At 42.8% G+C, this 20,168-nt stretch overlaps 1 protein-coding gene across 1 annotated transcript in view; it reads left to right on the top strand.

The window, feature by feature from the left end:
- Positions 1–11,920: 11,920 nt before the first annotated feature.
- The window catches only part of LOC134965649 (nicotinamide N-methyltransferase-like), a 62,701-nt gene continuing 54,453 nt past the window's right edge, over positions 11,921–20,168 (top strand). The window contains exons 1-2 of the mRNA XM_063941982.1: positions 11,921–12,071; positions 14,691–14,898. Coding sequence (XP_063798052.1) covers positions 11,921–12,071; positions 14,691–14,898 — 359 coding nt within the window. The remainder of the gene's footprint in view (positions 12,072–14,690; positions 14,899–20,168) is intronic.

The following is a 20,168-nucleotide window of genomic DNA, read 5'->3' as shown; positions in this document are numbered from 1 at the left end:
TATTGTATTGTATTTCCTGTGTAGTTATCTGGTTAGGTAGTCTATGTTATATTGTAGTGTATGACTTGTATTGTGTTCAATTATTTTGCAAGTACATCATTCATAATATATATATCAGGCGTTGGACCCTAAGCACGGTATCTGTGTATCTCTTATTGTGTTAAGTATTCTCAGAGCGTCGGTGACGCTCAAACAGCTTTTGAGTTAATAAGGTTATACTGTGTTGCATTTACACTCTATCATTACACTAAGGTTTTACTGCATTACACACTGTTTATGGTTTAGAGATAAAGGTTTATCATTGTGAGCGTCAGCGCCGCTGGTGATCTCCTCGTGGTCCCGAGCGTCCGCTACGCTATAGCGAACCATTACGTTAGTCGGCAGCCAATAGCGTGCCTGCCTGTGATCTCTTGGCCGTGAGCGAACGTGACGCTTGAGCGTCTCGACTACGGCTAAGCGATCGTTACGCAACGTGCGTACCCTTACGGTATTCCATACGTAAATAGCGTACAGTGTTCTTAGACCTCATAAAGGGTTTTATATACGATAAATATTCAGCTTTATCATTCCGTATGTAGACAAAGCCTTATTCCAAAAAATAATTATATAATTCACTGTATGTATCTCAGAGGTTTAAATACGTCCTTCATAAGCCTTCCAAGGGATGTTTGATAAATAAGAAAAACTAGATTCACCTGCCTGGCAATCAGTGCATTGCTTGCATCAAATAGTATTTATGTGCTGATTACACTAATATGTGATGCCAGTGAAATATATTGTATTGGTGTGTCATGAGGACTAGACTCAAATCAATTGTGACCTTGATGAAATATTCAGTAGTTATGTGAGGCGACTGAAAAATGGGAGAGTCAGTAGCCTCCTCCTTTCTTCGTCTCACTAATGTGGATATATAACTATGTATTCAATTCATTTGGTTGTATCAGATGTTATTATCCTCCCAGGGGAGAGCATCTTATCATGACTATAAATTGTGTCCCCTTATGATTAGGGATAGTCAGGCGGATATGAGTTATAATTTATGCCTTGTTAGCTTTATTATTACCTATGAGAATAGTGTTGCTAATAAACACACTAAATTGTGTGGACTAGTTGTTTTCAAATAGCACAGATTCAGGTTAGCATTGATACAATCACTCTGTCTGCAGTTGTACAATTTGTATCATAAATGTTTCCTCCTGACTACCAAATGACCTCAATGATTAAGTATGAAACATTGTAGCGTCCCCATATGTTTGATATCCACAATACTATTTGTCATTACCTATTCACTGGCATAAGTCTATAGCATGAATCTGCTTAAGTTGAGACAGTAAATCTCTTTTTAATAGGTATATCAGCACATGCTGATTAATATCATTAAGCATAAACAAGAGAGTACACATCTATCTCATTTGATATTCTATCTGTCTGTAACATGGAGGTAAGTATACAGCACATGTCTATTAAATTCAGGCAGTTAGAGTCTTTTCATTAGATTATATCAGAACATGCTTAAAGTAATCCTGCATTGATTGCTTTGTCCCTGAAGAAGTGGAAAGAACCTAAGTCTCTGTCATAAATTAATCCATCTGTCTGCTTGTACAATACTATAAGTGCTATCAGGTAATAGTCTCTCAACTAAATCAGAACTGGTTATACATTTGAATTTTTATGTGAGCTAGGACATAGAACACAAACGCGGACACACGCTGCCCACACGCGTGTTCCGCCGTTACTCTGACAGCTTCGAAGCTGTCAGAGTAACGGCGGAACACGCGTGTGGGCAGCGTGTGTCCGCGTTTGTGTTCTATGTCCTAGCTCACATAAAAATTCAAATGTATAACCAGTTCTGATTTAGTTGAGAGACTATTACCTGATAGCACTTATAGTATTGTACAAGCAGACAGATGGATTAATTTATGACAGAGACTTAGGTTCCTTCCACTGCTTCAGGGACAAAGCAATCAATGCAGGATTACTTTAAGCATGTTCTGATATAATCTAATGAAAAGACTCTAACTGCCTGAATTTAATAGACATGTGCTGTATACTTACCTCCATGTTACAGACAGATAGAATATCAAATGAGATAGATGTGTACTCTCTTGTTTATGCTTAATGATATTAATCAGCATGTGCTGATATACCTATTAAAAAGAGATTTACTGTCTCAACTTAAGCAGATTCATGCTATAGACTTATGCCAGTGAATAGGTAATGACAAATAGTATTGTGGATATCAAACATATGGGGACGCTACAATGTTTCATACTTAATCATTGAGGTCATTTGGTAGTCAGGAGGAAACATTTATGATACAAATTGTACAACTGCAGACAGAGTGATTGTATCAATGCTAACCTGAATCTGTGCTATTTGAAAACAACTAGTCCACACAATTTAGTGTGTTTATTAGCAACACTATTCTCATAGGTAATAATAAAGCTAACAAGGCATAAATTATAACTCATATCCGCCTGACTATCCCTAATCATAAGGGGACACAATTTATAGTCATGATAAGATGCTCTCCCCTGGGAGGATAATAACATCTGATACAACCAAATGAATTGAATACATAGTTATATATCCACATTAGTGAGACGAAGAAAGGAGGAGGCTACTGACTCTCCCATTTTTCAGTCGCCTCACATAACTACTGAATATTTCATCAAGGTCACAATTGATTTGAGTCTAGTCCTCATGACACACCAATACAATATATTTCACTGGCATCACATATTAGTGTAATCAGCACATAAATACTATTTGATGCAAGCAATGCACTGATTGCCAGGCAGGTGAATCTAGTTTTTCTTATTTATCAAACATCCCTTGGAAGGCTTATGAAGGACGTATTTAAACCTCTGAGATACATACAGTGAATTATATAATTATTTTTTGGAATAAGGCTTTGTCTACATACGGAATAATAAATAGACAGCATTGATATTCATATACTATATTATACTGGCTGTCTGAAAGATTTTTGTCAGCTGTCAATATGAAAACAAGAGTGAAATAAGTGTAGACATCACATAGATATTTCAATCAATGATCATTTAATAATATAGTGATTGTCTGCACATAACTACTATCAGACTGGTGTAAAATTGAGAGTAATATTATACAACAGGACATAAGAATCAACACGCGGACACATTTTTTAATCTTTAATCACATTTATCATTTCAATTGCACTTGTGGTACATGTTGTATACGTCTTGATTTTAACCTCTATGTTTCGCCTATACTCGTAGTTTGTGTGTTTGTTATTGTCACACCATTTTTAATTAGGATAACAATAAAAGTTAAATTTTAGATAATTTTTTGAATAATACAGTGACAATTAGGTCACTTTCAGTTTTGTGCATCAACAATGCAGCCTCTTTTCTCTTTTTTCCTTGTCCAGGTTCCAAGAATACCAAGGCAGATGCTCTGTCACGCAGTTTTCTTCCGGTTCATGATAACAGTCCTGTTACTCCCATACTTCCATCTTCAGTCATTTGGGCAGGCCTCACACAAGATTTATTTACCCAGTTAAAACAGCTTCAACACCAAGCTCCTGGAAATTCTTCTGCTGGTCGTCTTTACGTCCCTGAGTTCTTGAGAGCTAATGTTTTGACTGAGTTCCATTATAACAAAGTTTCCAGGCATCCAGGGATCTCTAAGACATTGGAGTTAGTCTCCCGCTCAATATGGTGGCCTGGTCTTTCTAAAGACGTTAAGGAGTTTGTTTCTTCATGTCAGGTTTGTGCACAGCATAAGGTTCCCCGTTCCTTGCCTATCGGGCAACTTATGCCCTTGAATGTCCCTCTCAGGCCATGGTCTCATATTTCCATGGATTTTGTGGTGGACCTTCCCCTTTTAGCTGGATGCAGAGTCATTTGGGTGGTAGTGGGCCGTTTTAGCAAGATGGCTCATTTCATTGCCCTTCCCCGACTGCCATCTGCCCAAGGATTGGCAGTGTTGTTTCTCCGCCATGTTTTTAGACTTCATGGGTTGCCCACTGATATTGTTTCTGATCGGGGTCCACAATTCATTGCACAATTCTGGTAGTGTTTTTGTGCTTCATTAAAGATGAGATTGTCATTAACATCTGGTTACCACCCACAGTCCAACGGGCAAACCGAGCGAGTTAACCAATCATTGAAACAGTATTTGCGTTTGTACTCAGCCAAACTCCAGAATGATTGGTCCGAGTTTATCCATTGGAGGAGTTTGCTTACAATAATTCTTGTCATTCCTCCACCAACGTGTCTCCATTCTTTTCAGTTTTTGGTTTTCACCCCAGAGCTAATTCTTTTTTTCAACATTCCTCAGTTTCCTCGCCATTTGGAAAAAAGTGCACCTTGCTCTCAGAAAAGCGGCCTTTCGTGAGAAAAAGTTTTCTGACCGGCTCGGACGTCCTTGCAATTTTAAGGTGGGAGATAGGGTATGGTTGTCGACTCGTAACATTAGACTTCGACAATCTTCAGCTAGGTTGGGACCCAAATTTATTGGACCATTTCATATCATTAAAAAAGTTAACCCAGTTGCTTTCCGGTTACGTTTACCAAAATCTCTTCGGATTGGTAATACGTTTCATTGCTCCCTGTTGAAGCCATACATTTCTTCCAATAAATTTCCTCGGAAGATCTCTCAGGGAAGATCTCCAGTGGATGTACAGGGACAACAAGAGTTCCTGGTGGAGAAGGTTCTCGATTCCAAGTTGTCCAGGGGCCGGCTTTATTTTCTGGTTCACTGGAAAGGTTATGGTCCAGAGGAAAGGTCCTGGGTCCTGGATAAGGATCTTCATGCCCCAAGGCTCAAGAGGGCATTTTTTCGGGAGTTTCCATGGAAGCCTGGCTTTAGGGGTTCCTTGACCCCTTCTCAAATGGGGGGTACTGTTAGGCGCCGGGGTCCGCTTGTCGGTGCGGCCCGGCGCCTAGCAACCAGGGACGCCGTACGCGGACAGCCGCCGGCTCCCTGGCAACGCTGGACGCCGGGCGCGCTGAGCCGCACGGACCCTAGCAACGGGGACGCCACTGGCGGACCGCGTTCCCCGTTGCTAGGCTTTAAGAGTTAATGTATTCACCTGCTCTCTGGCCGTGCAGCAAGGCAGCTGCACGGCATTTATTCTTATCAGCCTTTTGGCAGCTGATTGGAGGACTCCTTGTTAAATACACTCCCAGGGCTTCTCACAGACGCCGGTAATAGCTTCCTGCATGCTGTTTCTGTTTGCTAAGAGTCTGTTCCAGTCTTGCTGTATCCGGTCATTCCAGTATTCGGAAGTCCTGAACTCGGAAGTTTGTCATCTTATTCCTGGAGTCCTGACTAATCACCATATAACATCCAGTGGTGTTCGTGAGTCGCGGCCTTGCCGTGTGTTGCGGCTTGTCCGCTTTATTATTTATTATTTGTGTTTTGGAGCATTTCGCGGAGGGTTCCGCTTCCACGGGTCCACTCTGGTATCCGGCGGTGCTGGGTAGGAGTATTGAACAAGTGGATTTTGGTTGTCCTTTTCCCTGTCGGGTTTCCGCACATACTTCTGTTTTTGTTAGTTAGCTTGTTGCCCCTGGCCTGTTGTCAGTCAGAGGTCCTCTTGTTATCATCCTGCCTCGGATTTCCCTTTGTCTCTCACTAAGACCGGGGGGCACCGGAGTTGGGCAGACATAATCCGCCCTTCAAACGTGGCTGCCAGGGGCTCAAGAAACCATAGTCTCACACGGGATTTCCGATAGCACGGGTGAGACAATAGAGTTAGGGCGCCAGGGGCAACTAGTCTTCCCTGCTCCCGTTACCTGCATTCCATTCCAGCGCTCTGGTCCTTGTCATAAAATCTCCTCCGGTCAGGAGTGCTGGAATCATAACAGCCTGCTGATTTTGGGACCCGTTAATTTCAGATCAGGCCTGCGATGTCAGCAGCATTTGCAGGATTTTCAGCGGCGGAGATTAAGTCCCTGGGCCGCTGGAAATCCTCCAGTTATAAATGATACATCCAGCCTGAGTCTTTCTGTTTTATCTTGTGCATTTTATAGTTTACCTGAATTGTTGGTTGTTCATTGTTTGGTGTGCAGTGTCATGTTCATCTCCCCTGTGCTTCCTACGCAGGGACTAGCTACCCGCCACTGTTGGCTAATTGGACTTGAATTTTATGTCCCTCAGAAGGTTTTGTTTTTCCTCTGGCCGAGTTTACTTGTGTTTCCCCTTACAACCCATTATCACCCCCTCTCCCTCACACTTTTATTTTGTTTGCCTTTGCCTGCATGTGTATTACTGTTGCTTTGATTGGTCTGAAGATTTTTTCAATTGGCTTTGCCGTTGGTCAAAATGTTTCTTTCTTTTGGCAGATCCATGCAATTTCAATATTTTATTCACAAATGAAACTATTGTTCCTTCTTTTCCTACCTTATAGGATTGGTAGTTAAGTGTGCGGTGTGGTTGGTCTGTCACTCCTTTGTGTTCTGGGCATCTTGGTTCATGGCCTCGGAGGGGGCACAGTGTTTTTCGCAGGCTAGTGAGATGTGATGGTTGGGCTGGCGTGAAATGTTGTGGCAAGATCTTAAGGCAATGTTATTGACACTGGCCCAACAACACGGTGTCCCAATTGTGTTGGTTCTGCATTTGTGTGGCAAAGATTTGGGAAAGAGGACATTGTTGGATTTGCAATGTATTTTGAAAAATTTGGCTTACGTTTCCAAGGCTTTGCCTCGTTGTAGTTTGATATACTCGTTTATTGTGCCGAGGTTATGTTGGTATGCAGTGCCTAATGGATGGCCTATCAATGAGGCCAGGAAAAAGGTGAATTCAGTGGTGGCAAAGTGGGTTCCCATGGTGGTGCAGTGGTTCATCATGATTAGGATCAGGTACCATTATGATTACCTTTTTCAGTCAAACAGGGTGCATTTGTCTAAGGAAGGTTTAGTGATTTTCTTGGAGGATCTCTTTTTTGTTTTGGATTTGGTAGGTTGGGGGTATGGTAGCGGTGCAAATTCTCTGTACGCAGAGACTTCATTGTTTGCAGGAAAGAGCAGCAGGTTAATTGTTTGGAGGCATTAGTTACAGTTTCAGTCAGTTTTGGTGTTTGGGTGCGCTCACCTTTGTTGTCTGTTATATCTGCTGGACAACCCTTCAGGGAGCAGAGTCATCACCCTTTAGGGTTGGTAGTCAAGCTAGAAGGTCTGAGATGATACATATTTTTGACTGGTAGTTAGGTTGATTTTGGATATTGGGTTAGAACGAGTAACTTTGGGTTTGCTGCTGGAATTTCAGCCATTCTTTCAGCGTCCGGGGTCTTACCGGCACGCTGGGGCCACGGGGCTGGCTTCAAAGGTGGCGGCTGGGTAGCGGCGGAGGTGGGCTGTTGCACCGGGTCCGAGGGCAGCGGTAGCAGCGGTGAGAGTGTCAGCTCGTGGTTGCGGGACGCCGCTGCAGTGGGTCTCTCTTGCTGAGCTGCTTCTAGGAGACAAGGAGACAGAGAGTTTGTGGCCATGTAAAAAGGTCTGCATTACTGGGTGCTGCCATGTTGGAGACCAAGTTTGAGGCATAGTTCTTGCTTCCTGTTCCTTCCAGCCAATCCAGGGAAAATTCTTCCTATAAAAGAGTGCTGGTTTAGGGCAGGGATGCGAGTGCTTCAACTTACAACCTTGTTGTAGGTGCTTTAGCCCTGTGCTCCCAGGATTCTTGCCGTATTCTGGATACTCCTGACCTTGCTTGGCCGGTTCTCAGTGGCTGCTGCAGCCCTGCCATTCTTAACCTGCTGCTGCCTTTGGAAGCGCTCCTGGAAACCCCGATCCAGTAAGACCCTTTGGGCACGGTAGGCCCCGGGTCTCCTGCCTCATCTTTCAAGCCACAGTCCGCAGATCTTTGTCTCCAGCCATGTCTTTGTACCACCATCCACAGCCTGCAGTTCATTATCTAAAGCCTCGTCTTTCAAACCACAGTCCACAGTTCTTTGTCTCCAGCCACGTCTTTAGCCACCATTCACAGTTCTGCAGTTCATTATTTACAACTTTGTCTTTCAAGCCACAACCCGCAGTTCTTTGTCTACAACTACGTCTTTAAGTCATCGTTCACCAGCCACAGTTCTCTACCTCAGCCCTGTCCACAAGAACTACTACTCACTGACTCTTAGCTCCACCTACGTTCTTTATTGCCCCTGTCACACGAGAAGGAACTAGATCAACCCCCTCGTCTTGTTCATCCACAGACAACTACCTCGTTGGGCAAGTCTCAGATGCCGGATCCTCAAACTTTGCTAGACGTGACAGTAAGAACTTGCCCAATGGATTCGACGGGTGATCAGGCCTCAGGAGGTGACTCAACTGCAGATATCTGGTCTCGCTTGAGTAAGCAGGAGGCCACCCAATCTCAGATTGTGCAATTCATGCAGAATATGTCCGAACGTCTCGATTCTCTCTGCGCTGCCATGACACCCCCTCAAGTATCTATGGCTGCTCCCACATTAGCACCCCCAGTTTCACTTCCTCCTGTACCAGTACAACGTCCTCCTGTACCAGTACCACCACTTACATTTGCAATCAACCAGTAAGTTCGATGGAAATCCAAAACTATGCTGCAGGTTTCTTTACCAGTGCGAAATTCTGTTCGTACTACAGTCGGCCAACTTCCCATCAACTCGAACCAAGGTAGCCTATATAATTTCTTTACTTACTGGGCAGGCGTTGTAATGAGCTTTACCTTTGAGGGAGAGGACGGATCCCATCCTGTCTAACTATTCTGATTTCATGGACACCTTTTCGAAGAATCTTCGACGAACCAGTCAGGACTTCTGCGTCCTCATTGGAAATCCTGCGCCTGCGTCAGGGCACGCGTATGGTAAGTCAGTACGTGATCCAGCTTAGTACTCTCTCCTCATAACTGAACTGGAATGAGGAGGCTCTCATTGCAGCTTTCTGGAGCAGTCTCTCTGAAAAGATCAAAGATGACCTCGCAACTCAGGACATACCTGATAAGTTGGATAAATTAATTTCCTTATGCAATAAATTAGCCCTGAGGTACAGAGAATGCTGAATGGCAAGATTGTGGTCAGATCGTCCTAAGCCTCGAGTCGTTCTTCTGCCGACCCCATCGTCTCCAACTACCGAAGAACCCATGCAGGTAAATCGTTCCCATCTCTCCAACGAGGAACGTCAGAGACGGCGACAAGGGAATCTATGCCTAGTACAGTGGGGCATCTGATCATTTTGTTAAATCCTGCAGCCCACGTCCGGGAAATCCCCGCTCCTTGCTTGTGCCGGAGAGGTCAAGCTAGGAGAATTCTCAGAATTACTCGCCAAGAAAGTGTCAGTCTTGTTAACTCACCTGGAGCTCCCTTCTTCTCTTCCCATCCCTGCACTACTCGACTCCGGAGCCGCCGAAAAGTTCATTACATCAGCTCTGGTTAAACGATCCAGAATACAAACGGTCCGCTTGTATCGTACCATTTCAATTACTGCGGAGGATTCCTGAGGGAATTATATCCTTTCGTACTATTCCTCTCAAGATGAAAGTCAGAATTCTTAATTCGGAAAACATCTCCTTACTAGTAATTGCTAAAGACTCTCACGAACTGATTCCATTATTAATAAACCCACTCTGACTTCTGTCTAAGTGGGTTTCTTCAGCCAATCAGGGAGCGCCACGTTGTAGCACTCTCCTGATCGGCTGTGTGCTCCTGTCCTGACTGACAGGCGGCACACGGCAGTGTTATAATGTAGCGCCTATGCGCTCCATTGTAACCAATGGTGGGAACTTTCTGCTCAGCGGTGACGTCACTTTAGGTCAACCGCAGGGCAGAAAGTTCCCACCATTGGTTACAATGGAGCGCATTGGCGCAACATTGTAACACTGCCGTGTGCCGCCTGTCAGTCAGGACAGGAGCACACAGCCGATCAGGAGAGTGCTACAACGTGGCGCTCCCTGATTGGCTGAAGAAACCCACTAACACAGAAGTCAGAGTGGGTTTCTGGCATTCGGGGAAAGGGGACCCATGTGCAAACATGGGTCCCCTTTCAGTTCGTGGCTCGGGTCTCTGTTTTGTTATTTTATTCAAGTACCTGGATTACAAATGGATTCCCCGAGGAGCCTGGGACCCTGGATCTGGTGAGTATAATTTATTCAACAGGTACCCCTTGGATTCTACTGGAGAAGAGGACCGACCTGCGTGTGAACATAAGGTAAGTATGTATGTATGTTTGTGTGGATGTATGTAATAAATCTTTACTTTCAAGGTGTGTGTGTCTTGTCTTTTTTTGGGTATTTTTTTAGTAGTAGTACTACAGGTACCAGCGGGCCCGTTTTTCTGCCGCATGCTGGTACTTGTGGTTTTTCAAGTACCAGCATACGGGGGAGGCTTGCTGGGACTTGTAGTACTGCTACTAAAAACAATATCTTTTAATTTTCAACAAAGGCTATCAGCCCCCCATCCGCAGCCGATTGGATGGGGGGGACAGCCTCGGGCGGCGGGGGGGGGGGACCCCTTGATTAAAGGGGTCCCCACTCCCCCAGGGTACCCCGGCCAGGGGTGACTAGTTGGATTTTTGATGCCACGGCCGCAGGGCACTATATAAAAGTGACCACCGGCTGTGGCATTATCTGTCCAGCTAGTGGAGCCTGGTGCTGGTTTTAAAAATACGGGGGACCCCTACTCTTTTTGTCCCCCCGTATTTTTGGAACCAGGTCCAGGCGCAGAGCCTGATGCTGGTTGCTTAAATATGGGGGAACCCCTGTCATTTTTTTCCCCATATTTTTGCAACCAGGATCGGCTCAAAGAGCCCGAGGCTGATTATGCTGAGGAGGGGGGACCCCACGCATTTTTTATTGGTGAATTTACAGTGTTTCATGAAAAAAAAAAAAAATGAACCCCAGCACGGATCACACAGATCCGGCCGAGATTCATTTTTAAAAATTCGGCAGTGTTTTGCTAATCACTGCCGTGAAACTAAAAAAAAAAACACGAATGACATCGACATCGGAACAAAAGAAAAATCCGAATATGACAGCTTAGTAAATTAGTCGTAATAAATTCAAAAAGTTGCAGTTTTACACTTTCGATGTCATTCGTGATTGAACTTTGACCTTTTTCCGAAAATTACGAATATTAGTAAATTTACCCCTACGTCTTTAAGTCATCGTTTACCAGCCACAGTTCTCTACCTCAGCCCTGTCCACAAGAACTACTACTCACAGACTCTTAGCTCTGCCTACGTTCTTTATTGCTCCCTGTCCCATGAGAAGGAACTATATCTAACCCACTCGTCTTGTTCATCCACAGACAACTACCACCTTGGGCAAGTCTCAGCTGCCGGATCCTCAAACCTTGCTAGACATGACACATTCTTTTTCTGGCCAAAGTACTCTTATTCTTTTGCTTTATTTGCTTTATTCATCTCTTGAGTACATGTCTTCAATTTATTAGACTAATAAATAGTTAAAAATGTTCTGCCAAATATAAGTCTCTGTGTTGTAAGTTTAATAGTATAAGTTGTATTGATTATCTTAATGGTATGCAGTGTAATTCGTCCCTCAGCCGTTAGGAGGTTTATTAGTATTCTACTTTCAATGTACAAAGTTTAATTATTTTTCAAACAAATGACTATGGCTCTGAATTTTAAGTCCACTATGACAGGCCAATATCTGTATACAGTGTGTGTTTGCACTAGAAATATTTTAATAAAAATGTATAAATGTTTTACATAATTTAAATATAAATTGAAAAATAATTAGTATGATGATTTATTTTGCTTTAGGAGATGATCACACTGTCACCTGCATTCCCATGTCAGCTCCTGAGGCCGATAAACCATCATGTGATAACACGAATATCCTGGTTACTGGTGAATATAAATAACTGGATCCTAGTGAATATAAACAGAATTCCTGAGCCAGTAAATTAATAGACGTGAGCGGCAGACAGCCTGTGACACAATAATACAAGATGGATTCCAGCGCCCATAAATTCTATCCTATACATGGCTTTGATTCTAGACAACAGCTGGAAACATATTTATCTAGCAAACCAGACATGGTCTTTGGAGACGATTCAATTAAATTTCCAATGGAATGTTTCTACCGTGTATTCAGTGAAGGTATGTATATTATACTGACAGTATGTATACTATACTGACCAACTTACCCTAGTGTGAGTGATTGCATGTACATGATTGTGTGTTAGGAAATTTACACTGTATTCTCTAATGGAGCAGGGACTGATGTGCATGACAAATATATTCTCTGTACAGCGCTGTATAAAATGCTTGGACTATATAAATAAATTGTAATAATAATATTTTATGATGGATCTAAGATTAGATATTCCTATGCAGTTGTTAAAGTGAAGAATTACTTTTTTAATTTACTAAATACAATGCCTATGACTCTTTCTTTGATGACGGAACATGACTGTGTACAGTACATACTGATTGCCATTGAGTGTTAGGAATATGTATTACATCGTTATATATGTCCACTGACATGTCTATGTAACATACAGTACTGTACAGTAAAGTAGTTCTTGTGCTATAGTGTATTTCAATGGAGACCTCTCACATGTACAATGGTGATTCTTACACTATAGTATTTTATTGGACACCTCATGCATGCGCAACAGTGATTTTTAAAAGCAAAATCTGGTGGATGATCACTAGTATTACACTCACCAGTAATGCCATACGCCAAACGCCAGAGATGGATATATGACCGAGGCTCCATCTGTATGCATTATATCATTATATCTGCCCACTTACATACTATAGTTACAGTGTATTGAGTGAGGATTGCAGAACCCTGTGTAATCACACTGTCAGATGACAAGGACTAGAAGGGGCAAATTGAGCATTTGAAATGGCCTCAGACAAGACTAACTAAAAAGTAGGTGGGATTGACCAGGGCCAAAACTAGGATTTTTGTCAGCCAGGGCAAGGCAGCAATTTGGCACTCCCCCTTTTCTGACATAAAATTTATATCATTCCTCTTCCCTACCACACTTTATACAGGACAGAGTGCACTGCAAACAGAGGGATCTTACAGTAGGGTGGGAGGATCCCTGGCAGCTATGACAATCTCAGGTCTTACTCCAGGGTCACAGGATCCCCGGCTGCACAGCACCAGACCCCAAGACATGATGAAGGATCTCCTCACCTATGTGTAGCCACCAGCCCATGTGCAAGCTACTGTAACTCACCAGGTGGTTCCCTTGTCAGATGTAATTTATGGTTACACCATATGGGTCCCCCCTCAGAGCTTGAAGTCTGGGCAGAAACAGGGCCACCATGATGCTAGCAGAGCAGTAGGTGGGACTGTACCATCGCTAGGGAGTACAGAGTAGAATATTGTTTAAGTAAGAGAAGGAAAATCACGAGGGAAGAGGGCCCTGCCATGAGAGCTTACATTCTAAATGGGAGGGGCAGATAGACAAGTGTAACACAGATGGGGTAAAGGGACTAGGAGGAGAGTTTGCTGGGTTTAGTAAAGAAAAGGGTGCAGGGTGTACAGTTTAATCCCCCCTTAAGCTGCATAGTCCCCATAAAAGAATGAAAAACAAGGCTCAAAAATCTTCTTACCTAGAGTAGAACTGAGATAAGAATGGCTGGCAAAACGTATGGGGGGCCCAGAAGATACAGGGGGTGTGGCCAAGTCCTGGGGGTTTGGCCATGCACCTCTAAAAAAATGAACGAGGAACACTATGCATACACTAACAACAGAAGCATCCATCCTTCTCACCAGCTGGGCCAGGTCTTTGCCAGTACCCTCAGACAAACCTGTGCCCAGGTAATTAGTTTCTAAATCTGTTTTTGAAGTGCTACAATGCAGCAGCAACACTTTGTTTCCATGCCAAGTTCTGTTGTGCTTCACATACAGACTCATTTGCACACAGATATACAAGTGTTACATATCATATTAATCAGTACAGTCTCCTGGTACAGGCTAGGTGCATTGCATTGTAATAGACACTAGCAGAGGGAACTGGTAACTCACACACACCATGCATCAGTGATATGTAAGTGTGCATGTTTCCTAAGAGTTTACATTATGGCACATTATGGACACTTCTGAGGTGTGTAAATGTCTGTGTGTATATGCAGGAACGTGGCTCCAGTTACTGGAAATGCTGATCAGAGAAGTACTTACATACCTCATACATTACAGTGACGCAGCAACAGGTGTGCTGTGAGGAAGTGGCTTACCTGTATCTAGTGATGTGCGGGTTCTCACTTGTTTTGGATGACCAATAACATAAATCTGGATAAATCCAAACTTGAAATAAAGGTAAAAAAAAAATAATGAGTAAATCCGGACCTGCACACAGGACATTACAGAATGATGCATACTCAGTGTCGGACTGGAGCATGAAGGGCCCACCGGGGGGATGCTGTATTAGGGGCCCATGCTTAAGTTTGTGTCCAGCCACCACAGAGGTTTGACTAACCATTACAGAGTACATGTTCTGTGCCCCTTAGTAAATACATAATAATCCATATTCTTGTGAAATATAATGTAACATAAGTATAATGCAGAATTCAAGTGCACTAGGATAGAGTCTGGAACCTGATCCCTAAAGGAGGAGTAGAGCCCAGAGGCAGTGGGGCCCACCGGTGGTTTCCCCTGTTCCCCTGTGGGCCAGTCCGACCCTGTGCATACTAAAGTGCTGTAGATGCTACATAATATGTTATATTACACTCTGTAATCACTGGGATCTTTACCTGCAGGTCACATTAAGGGAGACCTTTTGATTGACATCAGTATTGGATCCCTCATCCATCATCTCTATACAGCCAGTGGATATTTCAAACAGATCCTTGTGCTGAAGGTCTCTGAGCAATGTATTATGGAGCTGAACAAATGGATTAACACACATACCGGGGCATTTGATTGGTCTCATATAATGGAATATATTAAATGTCTAGAAGGAGACAGGTAAAAAAACTTATTTTCCAAAACATTTATCAAGTGTAACCCCAGTGTCAGTACTCAGTAAACTATTCCAAATGCTTTACACTGGGAGTCATTTATCCTGGGATGAAAGAAATATCTGTTGTACAGCTCATGCCATTGGGGGTAATTCAGATCTGATCACTGCTGTGCGTTTTTGCTCAGCAGGCGATTAGATCCAAACTGTGCATGTGTATGCACTGGAATGTGGATGCGCGTCAGACAACAATAAAAGGAATCATCTGTCAGCGACAGGATGGTGCAAAAAATCCATTCACATGGGCGTTCACAAGGTGATTGAGAGGAGGAAGCAGTTTGTGGATAGTAACTACTTGCTAGGAGTGTTCTAGATAACCCAGGCATTCCCAATCATTTTCAGTGAGAGTTTCTGACGTCAGCTCTGGCCCTAATCGCACTGGAAGAGTAAGTCCTGGGCTGCGCAGAGACTGCACACACAGAATGTTAGCAGCTCGGCGTACACATAGCATCACACATTTGCACAGCAATAATACACTCCCCACTGTAGGCGGCGACAATCTGATCACAGGACAGCAATATACGCAGCCCATCGATCAGATCTTAATGACCTCCATGGTATCCTGTTATATGTATTTCACCAGACTTAGATAATATTACTAATCCCATTACTGTTTAACTCTTTCATTTGAAATAAACAACTTGCCCAAATCTTTGGGTTTCAATTTCATTCATCACCTAAATCCATATGGATTCTTCTTCTCTTCTCTCCTGAAGGAAAGCAATAGATAAAATAAAAAAAAACCTTTAGTGAGGGACATGAAGTTGCTCTTTGCAGAATATAGACATGGAATAATCAAAAGGAGCCGTATAGCACATACCCGTCGTGAGTCTGGCTGCAGTATGGGAAACCATTCTGTTGGCTGTTTGTCATTGTCCTCTTGTGGTCAATGAATGAACATCTTATTAAGTCAGATCAATTAAAGTACTGGCATCTACTTTTATAGGAGGGATGCAGCCAGTGATGGGCTGGGATGGAGGGCATGTTGCCATCCGCCATATTAGCTCCTTGGCCACATGCAGTAATGCTCTGCTTGCACATGGCCAGCTGTGGGAGACAGGAAGGAGGTAGGTAGAGAGGCTGCTCCCTGCCTGGCCGCTCTGCAGTATAACACAATAAGAGCTCCTCTCTCACTGACAGTTAGGTGTGACTATGCATGTGTATCAGGCTGCTGTGTGCAGCCACTGGGAAGCTTGCTATCCTTGGACAAGAAGAGCTGAGCAGCCATAGGAGACTAGGCAAAAGTAGAGCAGGAAAAATTTATGCTGCTGAGAGGTGGTTATTGGAGACACCAGGGAGATTGATGTGGACTGGGTCGTGGAGTGAGAAAGAGTACTGTGGGGTGGACATTTTGGGGTCCTGAGCAGGGGGTTGATGTATGGTGGTTGTTGAAGAGTCATAGTGCATTGAAGGGAGATGCTGTGAGGTGGAAACTGTAAGGGTTTGGTAGTTATGTGAGATGGACATTGTAGAAGGGTACTGTGTGGGGTGGATAGTGAAGGGGGAGTTCTGTGAGACATGGACAGAAAAATGAGAAGTACGTTGATGTTGACATAGAAGAAGGGCCAGGTGGTGTGCATTGGAGGAACAGGGGGTACTGTAACGTAGTTATTAAAGGTGGGGAGTGCTTGGGAAGGACAGTGAATGAAAACTGCTCCAAATGCCCTTTAATACATTCAGGTGATACTAAAATAATGTGAGAATGGTGTGAAAACAGAAAACACCCTTTTCACATTATTTTAGTAAAAATAATGTTAATAAACGTACCTCTAAATGAGGCAGCTATGGAGGGGACAGTCAGGAAAATATGTGGCACCGCACCAAAGGAACACTTTCCCTTTTCATATTCACTGTGGAATGTCTTATTTGTAGTCATATATTTGTCTTATGTGTTATTGTGGTTTATTTATTAATTAATATCTACAAATGCATAGAGTGCCCCTCGTACATTGGTGACAGTGGACAGGAGTGTACAATGCTGAAAGTAAGGTGGTAAGGTGTGGTACAGAGTACCATTAAGAAATATGGTGGTGGTATTCCGTACAACCAGCCCACAGCTGGGACATAATTTAAAAGAGACATTTTTGTGTGTGGGACATAAAATAGTGTCAGCGGCATAACTGTTTGTGGCATAATATGTAATAGGCATTATAGTGTGTGGTATAATATGTAAGGCATAACAGTGGGTGGCATTATGTTGAATGGGCATTACGGTGTGTGGCATAATGTTTAATGGGCATTACGGTGTGCGGCATAATGTTGTCATGCCCTATTGTCGTGTAGCCACTCTCCTAGTCTTATGTGACCACGCCCCCTCATGACACATAACCACTGCCATTTTTTACTATCAGTACCACTAAGAAAATAATTTTACTTGCAGCACTGGGAGTGTGACCCGTGTTATATGCACTGAACATTGGTGGCAGAAAAGAACATCTAAAGATACCTTGATATGTGCATACCATTCTCTATTTGTGTGAGTGGGGGTACGCTTCAATTGGATTATTCTTGTTAAATTTGCCAGCGTATTCCAGAACCTACTACACATTTTGTTCTATTTTTTTTCCTCGTTTTTTTTTTGAGCCTACATAAAGTCTTAAGGGGTGGAGACGTATGGATGGGAGGAAACAGTGTTTGAAAGAAACCTCTATAGGAGTCACCATACATCCTACTGTGTGAGTTTGGGTACGCTGTATAATTTACCCCAAAGATACCTAGATGTGCTTACCAGCTGCATTCTTTCTGTGAGTTTTGGGGTACGCATCCCACACGGCTCTTTTTTCCTTTCTGGACAAATCCCTCTTTCACATTTTCCCCACACACGTTGTGGTGTAGTCTCAATACACAAAGGAGTTAAAAGGAAGGACACATATAAATTCTTTTTGGGCACATGTTATGTTTGGTGCGTAGGTACGAGTTGGTCCGAATTGTTCTTGTTGAATTTATATATTGACCCACAAGAACGTACCACACACTATTGTATACTTTGTTTTTCACGCTAACACTGAACACACAAGACATCTGGGTGGAGAAAGGACTGACGGATCACAATTCCTGAAAGATACCTTTATGGGAGTCATCTTACGTCGTGCATTGTGAGTTTGGGTACGCAGTGCAGGGGCAAACGCAGGATTTAGTAAGCGGGGTTTCTGTGTGTATGTGTGTGCATATAAGAAAAGAGGCGGCACTCCAATGGTTAAGAAAAATTTTAGGTTTTAGTGATTCTTCATGCCCGTCATGACGAGCATGAAGAGTCCATAAAACTTCAAATTTTTTCTTAACCATTGGAGTGCCGCCTCTTTTCTTACTTGTAAGAACCAAGCAGCTATCTATTTGTATGGGAAGGCACCCTTACATTGTACAGCCATCCGTAGTGCCAAGTCACTGCTGAAGTGTGTGTGTATATATATATATATAATATACACATATACACACACCCAATGGCACTCACGGTCATAAAGGAAACGTGATATTAAATGCCTCTACGTTTTAGTTTTATTTAAAAACTGTCGTCAGGAATCCAAACATAAGAAAGGTCTTGCCTTAAATGTGAATGTACGTGAAAATACGTTAATGTATTTACCGTAAGACCTTTTTAATGTTAGGATTGCTGATGACAGTTTTTTAATAAAACCAAAACTAACTCATAATATATATATATATATATATATATATATACATACACATACATATATATACATACAAATACATATATACACACACACATATATACACACAAACACACACACACACACACACACACACACACTGATTATATATACCTACATAGAGCACACAAATTAATTTATACACACACAAACACACATGCATAAACACATACAGTACACACACACACAAACTTCATATACAGTACATACTGTATATTTTATACATACCAGGATCTGGGACTGGGAGGCGGGAGAAGATGGACAGCACTGTGATCGAGGACGGAGGGAGCTGCTGTGGCTAAGCATGGACTGCCAGCAGCTCCCCCCGGACATTTATAGCTCTCTGTTGCTCCTGCTACAGCAGCATCAGCAGCTATAGTGAGCGGCCGCGGTCGCGATCGCGGTTATTACTGAGACGGAGACACTCCTGTCACCGTCTCAAAAATAAAATCATTGTCTCATCAGGGGGGGGTTTCCAGGTACTCGGAAACCCCCCTTGCGTGCGCCACTGCAGTGCGTTATACCCAAAGGAAACCTAGATGTGTGTGCAGCTTGCATTTTTTGTGTGAGTCTGAGGGTACGCTCCTAATCAGACTATTCTTCACTTAAACATTTCATACTACCTTCACATTCTTTGGTGAATTGAACACTGGATGACTGAAAGTAAAGGATAAAGATACCTTTTTGAGCACATATTAACCTTATTTTGTGTGAGTCCTGGTACGCTGGAGTTACACTTCGATATAGAGACAATTGATATAGAGACTATTTACAAACAAGAAAATACTACACATTGGTGGTTGTTATTTTTGTTTTTTATTTTCACATTTCGGAGTTCACGGAATAGAGATAAAGCCGTCAGAAGACTTGAAAGAAGGAGTCATCAACGTCCAAGGAAGGAAACAAAGGGACGTAAATATATTTTTATGTTGCGCTAGGTGTGTAGAAAGGGCTTCAAATTCTTGTATTGTATTCTATGTGGTGACATTTATCTAAGCCTTTAACACCTTAGCTGCATTGCGCCTGTTTGGTCAGCTCTCCAGACCCAGTCGACTTTGTAAGACCCTTCTATGATGTCTAAACTGTACCATATAAAGCTACTCTAATTATTTGGGGACCCATGGCTCCCAACCTACACAGAAGATGATTCATATTTTGACATCAACTCTGAGAGAGAGTTCAAGAACAAGATGAAATGTATGTTTTGTCTCTACGCCTTAATGGATGGTTTGCAAGTGGAGGTTCTAATTGGACAACTAACGGGATCTGCATTACAAGAAGTTACTTCATGGCCACAAGAAGAATAACAGAATATTGATCAAATTCTTCAGAGAATAGCAGATAACTTCGATATTAGTACCATTTCAGATCTAAAAATAAAATTTTATGTGAGTAAACAACTGCCAGGGGAATCTCTACATGGCCATGCTCTATGCCTACAAGAGACATTACAGAAGATATAAGCGGTGGACAACACCGCAGTAAGAAATGTTGACGAAAGCTTGATTGACAAAGTCATAGAAGTTGCGAATAGTGAAAATTGGAAAACG

The sequence above is a fragment of the Pseudophryne corroboree genome, chromosome 10 (genome assembly GCF_028390025.1).
Source record: "Pseudophryne corroboree isolate aPseCor3 chromosome 10, aPseCor3.hap2, whole genome shotgun sequence".
In the NCBI taxonomy this organism is placed as follows: domain Eukaryota; kingdom Metazoa; phylum Chordata; class Amphibia; order Anura; family Myobatrachidae; genus Pseudophryne; species Pseudophryne corroboree.
This window is presented reverse-complemented; position numbering and strand designations above follow the sequence as displayed.